Here is a 16,320-nt window from a genome sequence, read left to right as displayed (position 1 = left end):
GTCGGAGCATGGCCGAAACGGTCGGTGAATAATTCTACCCCGTATGGTGGATCGTTGAACAGAGAAAGAAAATCGTCTCGTTTTCTTTCCTGTTACACTATCTATTTGATCGCGTCAACCAGCTATTTTCAGCCAATATTTCTCTCAAAAAAAGACTCTCAAAGCAGGGTCTGGTTATGGGACAGGGATAATGATGGGATTCACACGCTTGTGAAAAAAGATTTTCCGCGTGGAAATCTTATTGTGAAGCCGCTCTGTTATGTATCATTGACGTATCATCGGCATTGAGTCCCCGCACTTTCGGTTAGGCGATCTTGGCAACTTTTTTTATGATTCAGGTTCTTAGAGAGAACCTTCTGTAGAACCAGTATACCCTGAAGTTTAGGAATGGCTCATGGGGATTTCTGAGCCGTCGCTCTACCTGCAGTAACATGTGGGTTTCCCCAAAAAATGACAATCCAGCTCGATAACAGGAATTTTCCATGTTCAATGGCAAATAAATAAGAGCATATGATACAAGTATAAGGAAGAACTTTTTTGCCATTGCTTGTTCGAAAATACATCTGTTTTTCTATTTCCCGCAGAGCCGAACTTGGACAGAAAGTCCCCCATTGTCTGGCAGAACACGGTCCTCTGATATCAGATGCAGTATATAACATCAATGATACAACATACCATTTATTGAGGTCTCCTTACGCAACTATCTTCCATAATCCAGTCGATATTAATCTTGATACCTAGGCTGGATTATTGCAGTGTATCTATAGCAAGACTATCATGTTTTTTGCCGAAATAAATACACTGCACTTACGGTGCAATGAGTGCTACCAAGTGACCTTGTGGTATGGTACAAGAGTATACTATCTTATGTGTCAAAGGGGATGCACCTCTCAGACTTGACAACTGTGGTGTTGGCATAAAGTGTAGTTCCTGGGTTCATGGATTAACGTCTATTAGCATGTTTCCCGTATTGGAACGGAGTTACTATCGGAGAACTGCACATTATATGCATTCTTACAGTCCACAGTCAGTGATCTACCAGCGTTCACCATTGCAACAAGTGTGCAGGTCATCAACTGGATTACAGAAACTTATTAATAATATAGTGCTTCCGATGACTGTGTTAATTTCCCGCTTGTTGTTTATGTTGAGACTGTTGCACGTTATTTCACCGACATAAAAATGACATTGACATGCGCGGATAAAAGTAACACTACGACTTTAAAAAGAGACATGCTGCAACCCACTTTTCCTTACGGTATGACTTTAGCATCATTGATGGGCACAGGCATACATGGTGAAATATGGATCAAAAGAGTTACAGAGCACCATTTGAAACATTGCTGCAGACGTCACGTCTCGCGTAGCAAATGATAATAAGCGCAGCACGCCTCATATGCTTTCGCTTTCGTTGTCCTTTTGACCCAACATCTTTTTCTGTTTTTACATTACAACCATGGCTAATCGCGAATCTGCATTAATGCGTCTTGATGATTCTTCTGCTGCTCCCGCTCCCGCTGTTTCAGCCGTGATGCCCTCTGAACGGTAAATCAACATTGACTGATGACGATTCTTATTATGTCTTGGTAACGGCGACTTGTCGGTCCACATGACCAGTGCAGTTGAACGACGTGCGGTAATGAATGCCATTGACCAGTGGGTCAACGCTAGTCTGGACACTGTTCCACATCAACTCCCGATCATTCGGTATGCCCAGGCTCTGGGAATGATGGATGAGGCCTGTTTTATTGACTGATCCCTCTAGCCAAAATGACGGAGCTCCTCCTCCTGCCGAGCAATTCGACACAATGGAGAATGAAGGAGGCGATTCCGATGCCGATACAATACGATACAATTTTCAGGAGCCCCTCAGCGCTGGAGCATCTCAAGAAAGCACAGGGTGGGATGCTGCTTCTTGTAGTGTAGAGATCGAATACTCTGACGATCCGATGGATGTGGATACCCAGGATTAGCTTGTTCAAACGAGCTTAGCCCGCAAAGGTTAGCTTATATAATCTCTTCCGTAGCTTGTGCACACGATAAATTAAAATGTATTCGTGAAAGTTGCCAGTAATCTCTTCATCGATCAGAGTCAAAAATCAAGATCTTCTCTCATTTTGAGCCCCAGCATCGTGCTGGCTGCGATTACGTGTAGTCTGTCGGATGCATTGCGGTTTTGAATACTGGTAAACCAATCTCGAAGGGCCATATCACAGAACGGTAAATGAGTAAGTGGAATCGATTTACCATTAGTGAAATGTTGTGTGTTTAATTTGTTTCGTATACTTTTCAGTGAATAGAATGAAGACAATACTAAGAATCCAACCACAGGTTGCTTCTCGAAAGCTTATCGAACAACACGCGGGGATCATAATAGGTATACAGATAGTCAAGATTTTCCATTTGATGCTTTAGGAACCCGTCATTCATTCGTCTTGTTTATCTCTGAAAAAGGATACCGTGCTCCCCTTGCAAAAAGATTTTGTCAAATGGGTAATTCATGGATTATTGACATAGGTCTTGGCGGTGAACCATACCATTCCAGGTAATTGATCCCTTGTAATATCCCTGATTTTGCCTACTGAATTCATAATTTTAGGACAATCAACTCGAGGTTCAACTTATCCTGAATCTGAACATCGGCTTTGAACAAGAAAAAAAATCCCTTTTGGGCGTCAATCCCTCCCTACTTGCAACAAGTGAATAAAGGAAAAGAAATCTTTTACTATTCGTAAATGAAAAAACCGGTTTGTCCATCAAGGGTGCTTCAGGTTTATGATCGCGAACAAATGAATTTTCTTTTTCAAGGATCAAGGGAACAGTAGATAAATGGCAGAGTCTTTTTTTTAATGCTCATTTTTGGTAGCAAAATTTGAGGATGTATCGTGTAATTCTAACGTTCTACTATTCGACGGTATATAAAGCGTAGGAAAAAAAAAAAGAAAGTGAGGTTCTAGGGTTTCAGAAAACTAAGGCAACAAAAAGGGGAGACGAATAGGTAAAAGGTCAGTTGGGCAGATGAATTGATAGGGTTGGTAGATAGAAAAATGGTGACATCGGGACGTATGATAGATTTCGCCTTCTCTAACGGGAAGATTCGGATGGATGTGAAGAAAAAAAAAAAATAGACTCTAGAATAATGAACAAAGCTGAGAACAAAATACATGAAAAATAAATAATATGCATAAGAAGGATGGAAGAAACAAGGGGCATACAATAACAATAGACAAAAACTTTGAACATAAAAAAAATAGGATGAATATCATGCAAGGAAAAGAATATGCAAAAAGAAAAGGAATGCGAATGAAGATGATACATAGAAATGATGGAGAAACAGAAATAAAGAGAGATATTAATCACTCATAGGGGTTAACGGTTGAACATGATGAATACGCTGGAACGAGCCCGCCAGAGGATAATGATCGGTCATGCCTGCGGCCATTACGGTAGCTGAGAAGGTGTGGCAAGATAATTGGTCTAAAAACAAAAGATAAAGGTCAGTTTTCTTCTGATGAGAACGTTTCAATATACTAGTTATCCTACATACCCATAATGCTGGGGATTTGCCATTTTGATCTATCTATAGATGTTCGCTTGGTATAAGGTTGGTATGGAGGAGTCCATGGAGGTGTGATAGTAGAATATCGAGCATTCATAAACGATGGGCAACTGGCTTGTTTCATCAGACTCGGTCGATCATGGTGAATTTCGATCCCGGCTCCCGTATACGTTTCATTGGTGGGTGATGTATTGGCACTGGCGAAAGCTGGCGATCGTTTTCTTCGGCTAGGAGCGCGATGCACACATTCGATGCCCTTGGAAATGCAGAAAGCACAAGGTTGACCACCATCGCATTTTGTTTTGCGTCGGCGGCACGTTTCACAAGCCGACCCCGAACTCAATCGTCGAGAAGTATTCAAATCAGCACCAATACTTCTGGATCGTCGCAACGGAAGTGTGCTGGTCGGCGGAGATGCCGTTTCCCATTGTCGCTTGACGGAACATTTATCGCAGGTACATTTACCGGAACCGCACGAATTGATGCTGGCAAGGTTGAAGTTGTCGCATTGACCTTCGGTTGGCGATCGATGGCTGGCAGCTTCGTAAGGAGGCGAGGCCATTGGGCTTTTGCCAAAGGACCAGGTAGTCAGCATAGGTGGTTGATGAACGGATGCCATATTTGATAAAGAAGAAACTTTTTTTATGTTTTATATATGTGTATCAGTGAAAAGGCGAAAAAGGATGAGTGAGAAAAAAAAGCAAGTGCTAATTGTTTGTTTGATTTCATTTGCAAAGGAACCTTTATATATTTATCTTGTTGCAAGGAATTAAAAAAAAAACAAGTAAACAAGATCAGTACCAGGTGGATACAAATGTCGGGCGATCCTACATATGCAATATGCAGAAATGAATTGCTACTGTTATTGACGCTGTAACGCGGTAGATCAATGCAGATCCTTGCCACTAAAACATGGTTTTTTTTTCTTGTTTCCATGGAAGCATTGTCTAACCAGAAAAAGATTAGAGTGGCCATGGACCAACGTAACACTATAAAAGAATAAAGCACGAGGAGAATGCAGATTGATGCCAATTGAACATTTTTTGCCACGCGATAATGCCGAGGATAGATCAAAAAGACATACGCACGCACACACACACGCACACAAAGATGAAGGGGAATCGCAGGGGAACGGCGAAAGCCTCATTGCAACACTCCTAAAATGGTATCCTGTAGGCTCTTTAGTGATGAAATGAATAACAGATCCAAAGTTTCGGTGTAATAGATGATTCGATATAAATAAAAAGGTCACTTCTTTATTATGAAAAAGTGGTCAGTCCGATCATCTGCGAAAAAGCAAAAACAGGCAATGAGAACAGACGCCATGCGTCCGTTACCCGAAAGTCTTTTGGGGGAGGAGAGGGGAGCGTCGATCCTCACGAATAATTTTTTCGGCATCAAACATACCTTGTTCTATTTTGCAACACAGTTTGAATTCATACGCTGAAAAAGTTGCATGATCATCATGATTTTTTGTTTTCTTCGAGGTTCCAAAGAATAAGATCAAAAAAATCTTTGCGTCTCTATAGTGAAGTGATTGTGATTCAACTTGGGTTATACTGGCCTTTGGTTAGCTTTGGTCGTTGCTGATGAGGTTCGGCGCATTCGAACACAAAAGAAAAAAAAAAGTATCGAGTATACATTACGTGACGTATTGTTGTACATTGCGTTCCGAATCAGGACCTTGCCATCGTGGTTCCCAGACGAAAACACGAAACCGATGGTATTTACCATCTGTTTGTCATTGGCGTGAAGGACTCAGTTTCAGATCCTGGATCAGATTAAAACACTAACCAAAATATTACAGGCGCTTCCAACCGATGTATGGATCGAAAAAACCTTTTTGGCTATTATCAAAAATGCCATCATAAGCATTGATTCTGATACATTTTGCAGTCTCAACAAAAGAATAATAATTGATTGAATCTCTTTCAATGAGGATCGTCAATTATGAGTATATGAAGGAGGAACAGTGTTTGAATGAGTGACAGAGAGTGAGAGTAGACAAGGGGAGTGGGGCCCTTGTATCGTTGTCAGAAAGATGCAAGAGGATCATTGCGTATCCGATTGTTTGCGGGAGGGTTTAAACTTACGATCTCGTTACTGCCTCTGTTTGTGGGCACAGAGATTACACAGATAAAATAATATGTTTACCTGAGTCGGCTTAACGAAGCATGCGACAAGATGCTCTTCAAGAATTTTTTTTCTTCCTGCTCTACGACTCCATTTTCTCCTTTTTTTCTTTTTGTTATATCTTGCACAGCAAAAATGGTCATATCCTTGGGTAAGAGCCAATGCCCACCCATAACATAAACGGAATCGCGCCATTTTTTTTCCTGTTGAGAATGGACCATGGTGGTACAAGGGTTCCTTTTTTTCCAAAACCGATCCACATAGGAAAAGCACAAAAAAGGGAAATTAATATAAGCGGATTATGCTTGGTTTCTTTTTTCTGACCGGAATCAGTTTTTCTTTTTGGTTGATCATGCTTAGATACACCAAGTCATACAGGTAACAAGGGAATTTTCTTCTTCTTTGCAGACATCCCACGTTGTGAACTCTCGGCGTTCTTTGATAGCAGAAAAGAACAAGACGAAAATGAAATGCATGTCATTTATGACTGCAAGTTACCTAATGTTATGATACAGGTATCGCGGGTTTTTCATTTCGGCCAAAGATTCCTCACCAAACCCCCCCCCCCGCCTTTGCCCCTCATTTGATTAGTACCCAACACGTGGAATGACGATGTTCTCTGATTCGGGATTGGTTGTGAAGAGGCTAAATAACGTGGTTTCCAAGAACTTTTTATGCGCAAGGAAATGTCATGAATGAGATGCCAAGACTTCATAACACAGTTTACAATTGACCTTGCCCCCAAACTGAAATGAAGCCAAAGATTGATCCGATGCGATCGGCCAAACTTGGTTGATGTGGTGCATTTGATCTCCAGTAAACTTATCGGGTCGATACCCATTTTATTCCGTGCCATTGTAGCCTGCATTTTAGGTCATACCACAGCTTTGTAGCTGCCTCCCTTGTGTATTTTACTTGGTGCTTGGTACTTGGTTTTTTTTGGTTTTTTTTTTTTTTCCGTCTCGGACATCCACTTTCGGCAAGTAAACAGTGCTGTAGAATTGACATTTCCCCGAGCTGATTTGTGAACCGATTGGCAACACGCAGCTGTTGCCGGAGAAATGCATTGGATCCATACACACACACACACACACACACACGCATATCTATTGTTTCATTACCTACATGCGCGAATTATTGATACTTATAAACATAAATGTCCCAGGATCAAGTATACGGCTGAATTGAGGGCCATCTGATGACTTTGGAGTTTTCTTTCCATGGATTATCCTTTCAACACGATAGGCATCGAGCTTTCTGGTTGCTCGAGGCGGAACAACATGCAAGCCGTAATGATCTCGGCACCTGAATACCATTATTTTGAATTGTTATAGTATAAATGGCAGATAGTCAAGGAGCATGACATGTTGATGAGATAAGTGGAACAATGATTTTTACACCTGCATTCTATGGTAGTATGGAGGCAATGAAATTGGTGGATGCGGTTGTTCCCTTCAAAATTTTATGCATAGATAATCATTTGGTTTGTCAAGAACTACATCAAAATAATAAATGACAGGCAGTGTTTCTCTCTGCAAACCTATCTGATCGCCTGCCATTTGTTTCGCTTATTGTTATCTGGCCCGCCTTGGTCCTCATCATCCATGCATCCAAAAAAGATGCGGAAACCGGTTGCCTGTCTGTCAAGTGACGTCCGCCCTGACACGATTCAGATCCCGCCTTACTGAATCCAATCAGTCACTGGTCTTGGTTTGTCTCCCTGTCCTCTTTTCGACAGTTCGCATAACACTTTCATTCAACGCATCGTCGAAGAAGGAGGAATCAGAAAAAAAGAGCTGCGATACGAAGAGACCATAGCTCTCTCTCTCTCTCACCCTTGATATTCGACATTTTTTCCTTCCATATTGTAACTTACTCTGCTTCGGTGTCATTAGAAACCCCGTCTCATTCTCAGCAGGCTGCTTTTCTTTTGTTCCCTCTTTGACATTAGACCATTGCAGAGTTTTCCTTTTCCTTTTCTATATTATTCCTCCGCCATACTTAATCATTGACCATTCTAAAAAAGCATCCAGGCATGCCAGTTCATCATCGTTGTATCATTGTCCAAACCAGATAAATCCTCATTCAGGTAGAGCATATAGATAGATTCTGTATATATCCGTGATGGGGGGGCCCTATTCGGTTTTTTTCTCAGTATATCTCACCTATGATATGTTTCTTTATGGTCCATTTTTTTCTTTTTCTCTCTTTGCTATTGCTGCGTCCGCCCCTCCCTCCTCCACGTTATTGTGAATCGTTTTCATTACATGGTGCCAACAACTGTGTTTCGATTTTTTTTTATCGGTAGTCAGGTACTTCTTTTTTGGCAATCATTGGGTGAAAAAGCGTGACTAGCTCTGCCCTATTAAGTAATGCTCAATGATGGTGGTATAGATTATTGTATTATTATGGCAGGTTCGCCTTTACGCAATTCCTCCAGTTTTATTGATCATTCCTTCGACTCTATACCCAACGCTTCTCATTCAACTTCCACCACGGCCTCATCTACCTCCACATTGGATCGATGGCAGCAGATGCAGTCTCCGCATGCCGCCAAACGCCAACAAACGCAAGCAGAACGATTAAGAGAATTAAGGGAACTTGAAGAGCAAGTTGCCAATGCGTCCAACTGGAATCAACGAAGAAAGGAGCTGGTTTCCACTCCTCCTAACCGACGCCGTCCAACCTCCTTTCATGAGGATTTAGACGATACCACCCTCCATAAAGTCAGAGAGAAACGACGATCGAAAATCACCGGTTATCCCAGCATGAACAGTGATCTGCATGATCGTTCGGATACTTGGATATCATCTAGAGGAACCGCGGCCTACGGTCAGCTGGAGATGACGGATGAAAAGGATCATGCAGGATACGGGAGGAAAAAAACTGGTCTGTCGACATCATCTGCAGGAACGCTGTCACCGACCTCACCCGTTCGAACTTGGGAAAAAATGGATCTACGTGATGCCAGTTTGGAGGATTTGGAAGGGTTAATTGCTGCATCCGCACAACGATTAGCTAATTATCGATTAAAGTTGGAAAACACTCGAAGTCGTACCTTATCCTCCACTTCAGCCGCCGATGGCCCCATGGCCACCACCGCTCCCACCCCGGGTTCCGCCACCATCGGCAGTCGAACCCAGAAACTGAATGATATTGGTCGATTAAAAGAGTTGCTAGGCGCAGGTTCATCGCGGCATTCAAGACATGATCGAAATCCGGCGGGGGAAACCAAAGAGGAGGAAGGGTTCAAAAAGACACAGATCGATGGTGATACGTTGATCTCACCTACCAAAAAGTTTGCTTCCACCTTGGCCAACTACGCTTCCAAGCACCATGCGGCGACCGATCCCTTCAGTCCCGATCATCCTGCACCAAAACCATCCACGTCCCAACTACGGTCTTGGAGCCATTGTAAGAGCCCGCCCATGTCTTCTTCCTTTGATACCACGGCACCGGAATCGGCTTACGGGTCATTGGCTGAATTTGATCCATTGCTGAATGATGCCTTTCATTCGCAGATGAACGCTTCGGTGCAAAAACGTCGTTCTTATCGAAATTCGGGAAATCATGTGAGAGATCAAAACGAGCCATTGGTGGGGCAGTCAGCGACGCCGCGATTGGACGATCACGATCAGACGAATATGAATGGGTCACCGAAAACGCCCACCAAACTTCCCACACCGATAACGGCGCTTCAGTCGAGCGTATCGACGACGCATCCTCGCAAAAGCTTACCGACGCCTCTTCGTTCCAACAGTCGACGTGTACGGACGCTGTCTTCGGTGGATAAAGAGCTGCAATCGGTTCCATGGTTGGAGAACAGCAGTGGTCCGTCCGGTATCGCGGCAACTCACTCGACCCAGGCCAACGCCTCGCCGAAAATAGATCAACCACGATTAAGCACCAGTAGTACACCCCGTACTTTGCGAAAGAATTTAAGTTATACAGATCGCGCACCGTCGCTTGATTCTAGAACTCCGTTATCAAAGCAACCACGATCCATCATGCCATCGCCCGGCCCTTCGCGCTCCGTCAGTTTTTCATCCTCTCGTCTTGTACGTACCAATAGTTCCAACTCTATCGATACCCTGTCGGACCATCCGTCGCCTCGTTCCCGCACGGGGGCTCCAAAGACTCAAACCCAGCAACTACGAAAACCGGGTTCCTCAAAGACCCTGCGTCAGAACGAGCATGATAAAAGCCCCAAAGAAGCGGCCAGTCGGAAAGTCACCATGTCATCGTCGACATGCCAACCACGAGCCGGTCGTGCCAACCATGACCTTGCGCAATTCGACCCTTATCTCGGATCAGCTCCTCATTCAGACCATGATTCTAAACAAGCGGTCGTCGATGCCCATCGTTCACCGTCATCCCACAAACCCAAAACGTCCTCCAATGCCACACATGGTGCACCTCATCACGATCGTCAAGTCAAGATCTCCACCACCGCCGTGCCCACCGTTCACACCCCAAAAACCGAAAAAAAATCGACTGGGTCTTTGACGAAACCAAGCTCGGGCAGAAAACGAGGCAAGGTAAGCCAGCTTTTTTTGTTTTCATAGAAACGCAGGCTATTGTGGTTGACTTAATAAATACATTCTCCTGCTAGACACTTCCGGGAAGTTTGGCTGTGCCTCCGGTGGTGACCGCGCTCACTTTACCTCCCATGAAATTGGAGCCGCTGAGTTTGCATATACCCAACAAGATAAAAGATACCAACCCACGGAACAAAGCACGCACCCCCACTCGTATTCCACTTCCAGTTTCCAAACCATCCAAGCAAACCAAAGAAGAGACGGATGGTTCAGCGTCCAACAGCACCGATGAAGATGATACTTTGGATCCTGTCAGTCACGAAAAACCTACCATCAAGCTGTCGTCGATAAAACGAAATGAAACCGGGCCTCCATCGGCCAAAGTCGGACCGACCACCGCAGTGTATTCGGGATCCACACTAATATCTGGTTCACTAAGCACCAAAAGCAGTCGCTCAGGAAAAGAAAACAAAACCCAATTACCGCACGCGTCTTCTAGCACGGTGTCTAAACCGACGCAACCGAGTCGATCGACCAAAACTACGGCAGGTACCCATCATGGCACAAAGAACCGGACGCGGAAAATCAGTACCACGTCGGCTCGCTCTGGGCTCACCATGTCCTCGTCTGCCAAAACGACGTCTAGCACAGGTAAGTGACAATAGATTGCAGAGTAGGGCGAGATATCATTGCAGACCAATGCTAAAATGGCAGTTCATCTAGTATCTGCTCACGGCTTGATGAGTTTACCGGAAACCATCGTCGATGGTTCAAGTGACAGAAATGGGACGGGTACGACGGAGGTGCATGGTCAGCGAGGACGCAAGGGATCCACGCTCCATGAACGACTTCAAAATTTGGTGGAGGACAGTAACGCATGGGGTTCAGGAACGCAGGGTCGTGACAAACCGTCCACGAAACAAATCGTCATCCGCGGCGGTGGAAGTATCAGTACGAGTACAGCAGGCAGTGGACGTGATCTTGGAGATGACATAGCCTCTCGTACCGACAACAAGGATTTTGGAAAACCATTCTACGACAAGGATGTACCGGTGCGTGTCGCTATGAGTCCGCAAGGTAAAGAAAAACAAGAAAGCATTCATGCGGTCCACCGGAATATATACCTAATGAGGGATCTTTCTGTAGCGGCTTTGAAATTGTATCATTCGACACTAACGCCATATGAGAAATCCGAAGTGCTGGAGTACTCCAAGGTGTACTTTGTGGGCAACCATGCTCAAAAACGTCAAGCGACCTTGGAACAAACGACGTGTAATCATGGTTATGACGATGATCGTGGAGACTATCAAGTGGTGCTGCGCGACCATTTGGCGTATCGTTACGAAGTCTTGGATGGTCTGGGCAAAGGATCGTTTGGCCAAGTGCTGAAATGTTTTGATCACAAATCGGGGCAAACGGTGGCAGTGAAACTCATTAGGAATAAGAAGAGGTTTCATGCCCAAGCCTTGGTAGAAGTGAAAATCTTGGAAGATCTGGTGAAATGGGTAAGCTGTACACATGGATGAGAAAAATAAAGACAAAACAAAGATTGCCCATCTCATGCTAACGCTTGCTTTACAGGATCCTGAAGACAAACATAACAATGTCCGCATGACCGAACATTTTTATTTCCGCAATCACTTGTGCATTGCATTTGAATGTTTAAGCATCAATTTATACGATTTTATCAAGACCAACAATTTTCAAGGATTTAGCATGGGCTTGATCCGAAGGTATAGTATCGTTTAGTTTCCATCCTGCGCAACCTATTGTCCACTTGCTCATGATGAAAATAGGTTTACGGTTCAAATTCTCAACTCTTTGACACTACTCTATAAGCATAAATTAATCCATTGTGATCTGAAACCAGAGGTATACACTTGGCAACCACAGGGTGGCTATTCCCGGTATTCACTCTTTTGCTATCTAGAATATTTTGCTCAAACATCCTTCGAAAAGTACGATCAAAGTCATTGATTTTGGTAGTTCATGTTTGGAAACCGAAAAAGGTATGTCATGAAATTATACGTGTGTGCAACATACAAAGTGCTAACTGACCATGTTCTTTCAGTATATACTTACATTCAAAGTCGATTTTATCGGTCTCCCGAAATCATCTTGGGTAAGTTGGTGTTGGGCTTTTTTTTTCTATATTTTTCACGTATTAAATCCGGAATGGTCTTGTTGTAGGAATGAATTACAGTATGGCGATTGATATGTGGAGTGTTGGGTGCATTTTGGCGGAACTTTACACCGGTAAGAGATCAAGGACTACTAGAAGATGCAGCAGGCAAAGACTCACATTTAAAAATGGGCGTAGGCTATCCGCTGTTTCCTGGTGAGAATGAACAAGAACAGTTAGCTTGCATTATGGAGATTCTTGGTGTTCCTCAAAAACATTTGGTCGAGAAAAGCACACGACGTAAATTATTTTTTGGTAAGAAATTTCCTGACCATTTATTGTAAAAGTGATGAAAACTTCTAACCGATGCCCAATGCATCCTGGACTTTTTCAGATTCTCTTGGAAATCCTCGTATCATGCCGAACTCAAAAGGAAGAAAGCGACGACCCGGGACCAAAACGCTGGAACAGGCTCTTAAAAGCACCGATGCCAACTTTATTGACTTCATTTCAAAATGTTTACGGTGGGACCCCGATCTCCGTATGAAACCCGATGAAGCTTTCAGACATCCCTGGATAGCCCGATCCGCTTCCTCTTCGAGGCGATCATAGATGTAATCTCATCCAGATTCATTGAACAAATAATCACAATCCATCCGTTACTGTATAATTAAATTAATCATTGGACGCAAACATGCACACCAACATACATTCTTCCGCGTCGCGATATATATTGTTGATAACCCTTGAATGAACTGCCTATCATATCTTGCTGTTCACACGCATAAGAAAAGATCAATGAACGGGATGGTTTCATCCTATGCACTTTCCTCGTTTTCCTTTTGTTCTGGGGGTTGCGCTTTGGACACATGTTGTAGCCGGGGCACTTGCATAATAAAAATAGGCACAGCGAGGACAATTACCAAAAAGCTTTTTATTGGTGTAAAAATGAAAATAGGATATAGTTTAGTTCATTATAGACTATAAGAGGTGCGATGAAAAATGAAAAATAGGGAAAAGTTTGGTGGATACAGGAGAAAGGAAGGAGGAAAATAAAACAAAAATAAGAAGGATGATGCTATGGGGTTTACCATCCGGTGACGTTTTTATGTCTAGTTTCCAGAAATCGGAATAAGGAGCCCGGTTCCTTTTTCCACTGATTGTGCCAATGATAGGCAAACGTCTGTAGTAATCGGTCTTCGGGGAACTCGGTTTCAATGAAAGCATTGGGCATGCTATTTCGGGGAGCGCAAACCATGGGATCGGTAAAACACCATGGAAGCACTGTCCAAGGGCGAATACGGTGATGCAAAAGACGACGATAGATCCGATAGTACATGTAGCCACCCCAGTCAATGGTGTTTGGACGAGGAAGTGGTCCGTTCGCCACTTCACTCAGCATCTCGCACAAATAAGGAGACTCCTTGTGAAATCGCATAAATGCACCGTTGAATGGAAATGAATTGGGCAAGAAACAATCCCACTGCGATAACCATTCCTGCTCCAGGAGCGGTGAGACATCACGAACAAACAGGGAGTCCATGTCGAACCACATGCCACCGTATCGATAGACGACCAAAAGTCGGAGCAGGTCGCCATCCAGGTAACCACTTGCATCGTTCAAATCAAGATGAGGCGAACCTTCCATTGGCGTGCCTTTGGAAAGTTCTTTCGGATCGTACAATTTGGTCTGAAGTCGATCACCAACGTGGGATTGAATTTCCTTGATCACTGGACTCGGCGACAGATCGCCATTGGACCACAAGTAAATCATGGTTGTATTCGGGTTCTGCGTAGCAAAGAAGGAGCGTAACGTGGCCAACTGTTTCGGTCCCACCGGAGCTAAATCCGCTCGCCAGTAAGCGTGAAAGATGGTCTTTTGATGGCTCGTCGTAGGCACCGGTTGCAACGTAGCAGCGTAATCATAACAATCGTAATCCTCCATGAGACTGATGCCCGGCGAAAGATCGTTTTCATAGCCTCCGTCGCCGCGAAGGTAAGGACTGTCGGGTGGCAATCCGTCAAAGCAGCCCGCCAGTGGCCGATAATACAAATTGTCTGAATGCGAGATCCAATTACGAAGATAGATACGCACATTGAGTTGCAGATTGCAAATGGCGAAGAATGTCAGAACGGCCAACACTCCTACAACGACCGCCCACTTGAACATGCTCAGTATACGCCATCGTTTCGGTCGCACGTACGTCGTCGGATTGGGGACTCTTCCGTAGCCGACTTCATGCAATCTAAAGTAGTCAAAGAACCCCATTTGCGGAATCTCTTCAATTCATAAAGCCAGCAAGAAGAATAGAAAAAAAAAAAATTTATAGCGAAATTCGTATTGGGAGTGAGGGAATACATCAGCTTGTCAGTCGGCTAGTGCCAATTCTGGAATTTAGGACTCCGTCCGTACTCCACGAAGAGGTTTTCCGCCATTCCCCACTGACCGGGAAGGTAGCACATTTGTCGTCATTGTAATAGCTAGGATACAAAAACGGTGACATTGTCTATTTTTGGTATGTACAAACTTACAAGGCAGTACATAATTCAAGCAAAAAAAAAAAAAAAAAAAAAAAAAAAAAAAAAAAAAAAAAAAAAGGCTCAGCAGTGATGGGTGGATTTTTTATTTTTTTATTTTTTGCCAGGGCGGGGAAAAGCAATAACACGCTCCTTTTCTCATCGAGTCCTCATTTCATGGTGACCGGAATGGAAGTGGTTACCGGAATTAGATTGCCTGACAAAAACAAAAAGTATATTGCATTGATTCAAGATTGGTCTCCAACGAAGCCATACTTTGGTCAGCGCTTTGTGTCCCCGGAAACAGATTTTTGATTTTGTATCACTGTGTTTTTGCTTGGCAAGTCTGGGTTTTCAAACTCCTACATCACAAATCAAGCATGGGTAAATGACGCCCATCTTCCTAGGGTGGGATGAACAGGATATAAGGGGAAGACGGATTTTATCTCAACAAGGTTTTTTTTTTGTACTGAATGACGGGTATGGTTATGTATTGATATTACGTCAATTGACCTCGTTGGTGGCTCCCAATATCCGGATGGATCGGCCTACAGTAAACCTGTCGGAAAAGTAAAGATCGAGATCTTGCCGCAAAAGAATCGATTGACCCTTTTTCAAAAGCCAAACGCGGATACTCGGCACTCCTCGGTATCCACTATCCGCATTGCACGTGCTGCTTATGACTGACCATGTCCTCTATAGGCCTGTGTCCTGGAATCGCCTGCACTTTTTTTCTATGTTGTATTGCAATAGCATACGGCACAGGTTTTAATTCTAGGACGCGAGACCGCCGCTATATTCAATCCAAAGAGATTATTATTTGCAGAATATCTTAGTTACTAGGTCAAAGATATATATGGGACTATCTCACAATTCCAAAGAGTTCGAAACAGATGAGTTTATTCCACTTACAGTGAATGAGTTGCCATGTCTAGAATGCATCTACTTGCGCTCCGATTGGGTTGGTTACAGAGTAAACGAAGAAACAGGGTTTTTGATGTTGGGTTGAACACTCATGGGTCAATAAATCCAACCGTTCTGTACAGCATAGACGTTCAAAGAAAAATGAGCAACGCGAGTTGCTCCATGCCATACACTCGGGAAGACGTTGGATCGTTATTTACTTGCGTGCATGACTATCTTGACCAACTGTTTCAAACGGTCGATCTATGCGCAAGGTAAAGAACTGGGTATCGCTGTACCGGTACATTTGATGTACAAGTATCAGCAACTATTATTAACGGCAGGCCTGACTTCCATAATGACCTTTTTTTTACGCGTCAGCTGAGTAAAGTGAGAATAGAAAGTGAATTGATGCGGACAATCCTCATAGAAAAAATACAATGTAAGCCAGAGGATTGACGGAGTGCCGTTTGTAATATCATAATCGTATATTAATTGGACCTCGAGTCTAAATTTCATACGCAGGCAGGAAAAAAATGGTGGACAAC

The 16,320-nt window shown here is 43.6% G+C and overlaps 4 protein-coding genes across 4 annotated transcripts; 2 read left to right on the top strand and 2 right to left on the bottom strand.

Annotated features, from left to right (window-relative positions):
* Positions 1-3,352: 3,352 nt before the first annotated feature.
* BYT42DRAFT_627285 (uncharacterized protein) lies at positions 3,353-4,178 on the bottom strand (the record flags this gene model as incomplete). Its single annotated transcript, XM_051572412.1, has 2 exons — positions 3,353-3,477; positions 3,548-4,178. The coding sequence occupies 2 exons, from the start codon at positions 4,176-4,178 to the stop codon at positions 3,353-3,355; spliced, it is 756 nt and encodes a 251-aa protein (XP_051418442.1).
* A 3,512-nt stretch (positions 4,179-7,690) lies between these two features.
* BYT42DRAFT_160719 (uncharacterized protein) lies at positions 7,691-10,727 on the top strand. The gene is made up of 3 exons (XM_051562324.1): positions 7,691-7,781; positions 8,087-10,225; positions 10,305-10,727. The coding sequence occupies exons 2-3, from the start codon at positions 8,101-8,103 to the stop codon at positions 10,520-10,522; spliced, it is 2,343 nt and encodes a 780-aa protein (XP_051418441.1). The 5' UTR covers positions 7,691-7,781; positions 8,087-8,100; the 3' UTR covers positions 10,523-10,727.
* Positions 10,728-11,357: 630 nt separating this feature from the next.
* BYT42DRAFT_505711 (kinase-like domain-containing protein) lies at positions 11,358-12,964 on the top strand (the record flags this gene model as incomplete). The annotated part of the gene is made up of 8 exons (XM_051565043.1): positions 11,358-11,735; positions 11,812-11,963; positions 12,027-12,102; positions 12,161-12,239; positions 12,302-12,352; positions 12,421-12,486; positions 12,551-12,667; positions 12,747-12,964. 8 exons carry the CDS (start codon positions 11,358-11,360, stop codon positions 12,962-12,964), a joined length of 1,137 nt encoding a protein of 378 aa, XP_051418440.1.
* A 305-nt stretch (positions 12,965-13,269) lies between these two features.
* Positions 13,270-14,763, bottom strand: BYT42DRAFT_589583 (uncharacterized protein). Its single transcript, XM_051570393.1, has one exon. It carries the CDS (start codon positions 14,619-14,621, stop codon positions 13,440-13,442), a length of 1,182 nt encoding a protein of 393 aa, XP_051418439.1. The 5' UTR covers positions 14,622-14,763; the 3' UTR covers positions 13,270-13,439.
* Positions 14,764-16,320: the final 1,557 nt, after the last annotated feature.

Source organism: Radiomyces spectabilis (genome assembly GCF_025331425.1).
Source record: "Radiomyces spectabilis strain NRRL 2753 chromosome Unknown BYT42scaffold_18, whole genome shotgun sequence".
NCBI lineage: Eukaryota > Fungi > Mucoromycota > Mucoromycetes > Mucorales > Radiomycetaceae > Radiomyces > Radiomyces spectabilis.
Note: the sequence above shows the minus strand (reverse complement) of the source record. Positions and strands in the feature narration are given on the sequence as shown.

What these genes read in the sequence shown, in the direction of transcription:
- BYT42DRAFT_160719 (XM_051562324.1), top strand. Translation starts at nt 8,101, where the DNA reads ATGGCAGGTTCGCCTTTACGCAATTCCTCCAGTTTTATTGATCATTCC. An exon ending in AAGCTCGGGCAGAAAACGAG is followed by an intron (nt 10,226 to 10,304) that starts GCAAGGTAAGCC and finishes TTCTCCTGCTAG; the next exon opens with ACACTTCCGGGAAGTTTGGC.
- BYT42DRAFT_589583 (XM_051570393.1), bottom strand. Translation starts at nt 14,621, where the DNA reads ATGGGGTTCTTTGACTACTTTAGATTGCATGAAGTCGGCTACGGAAGA.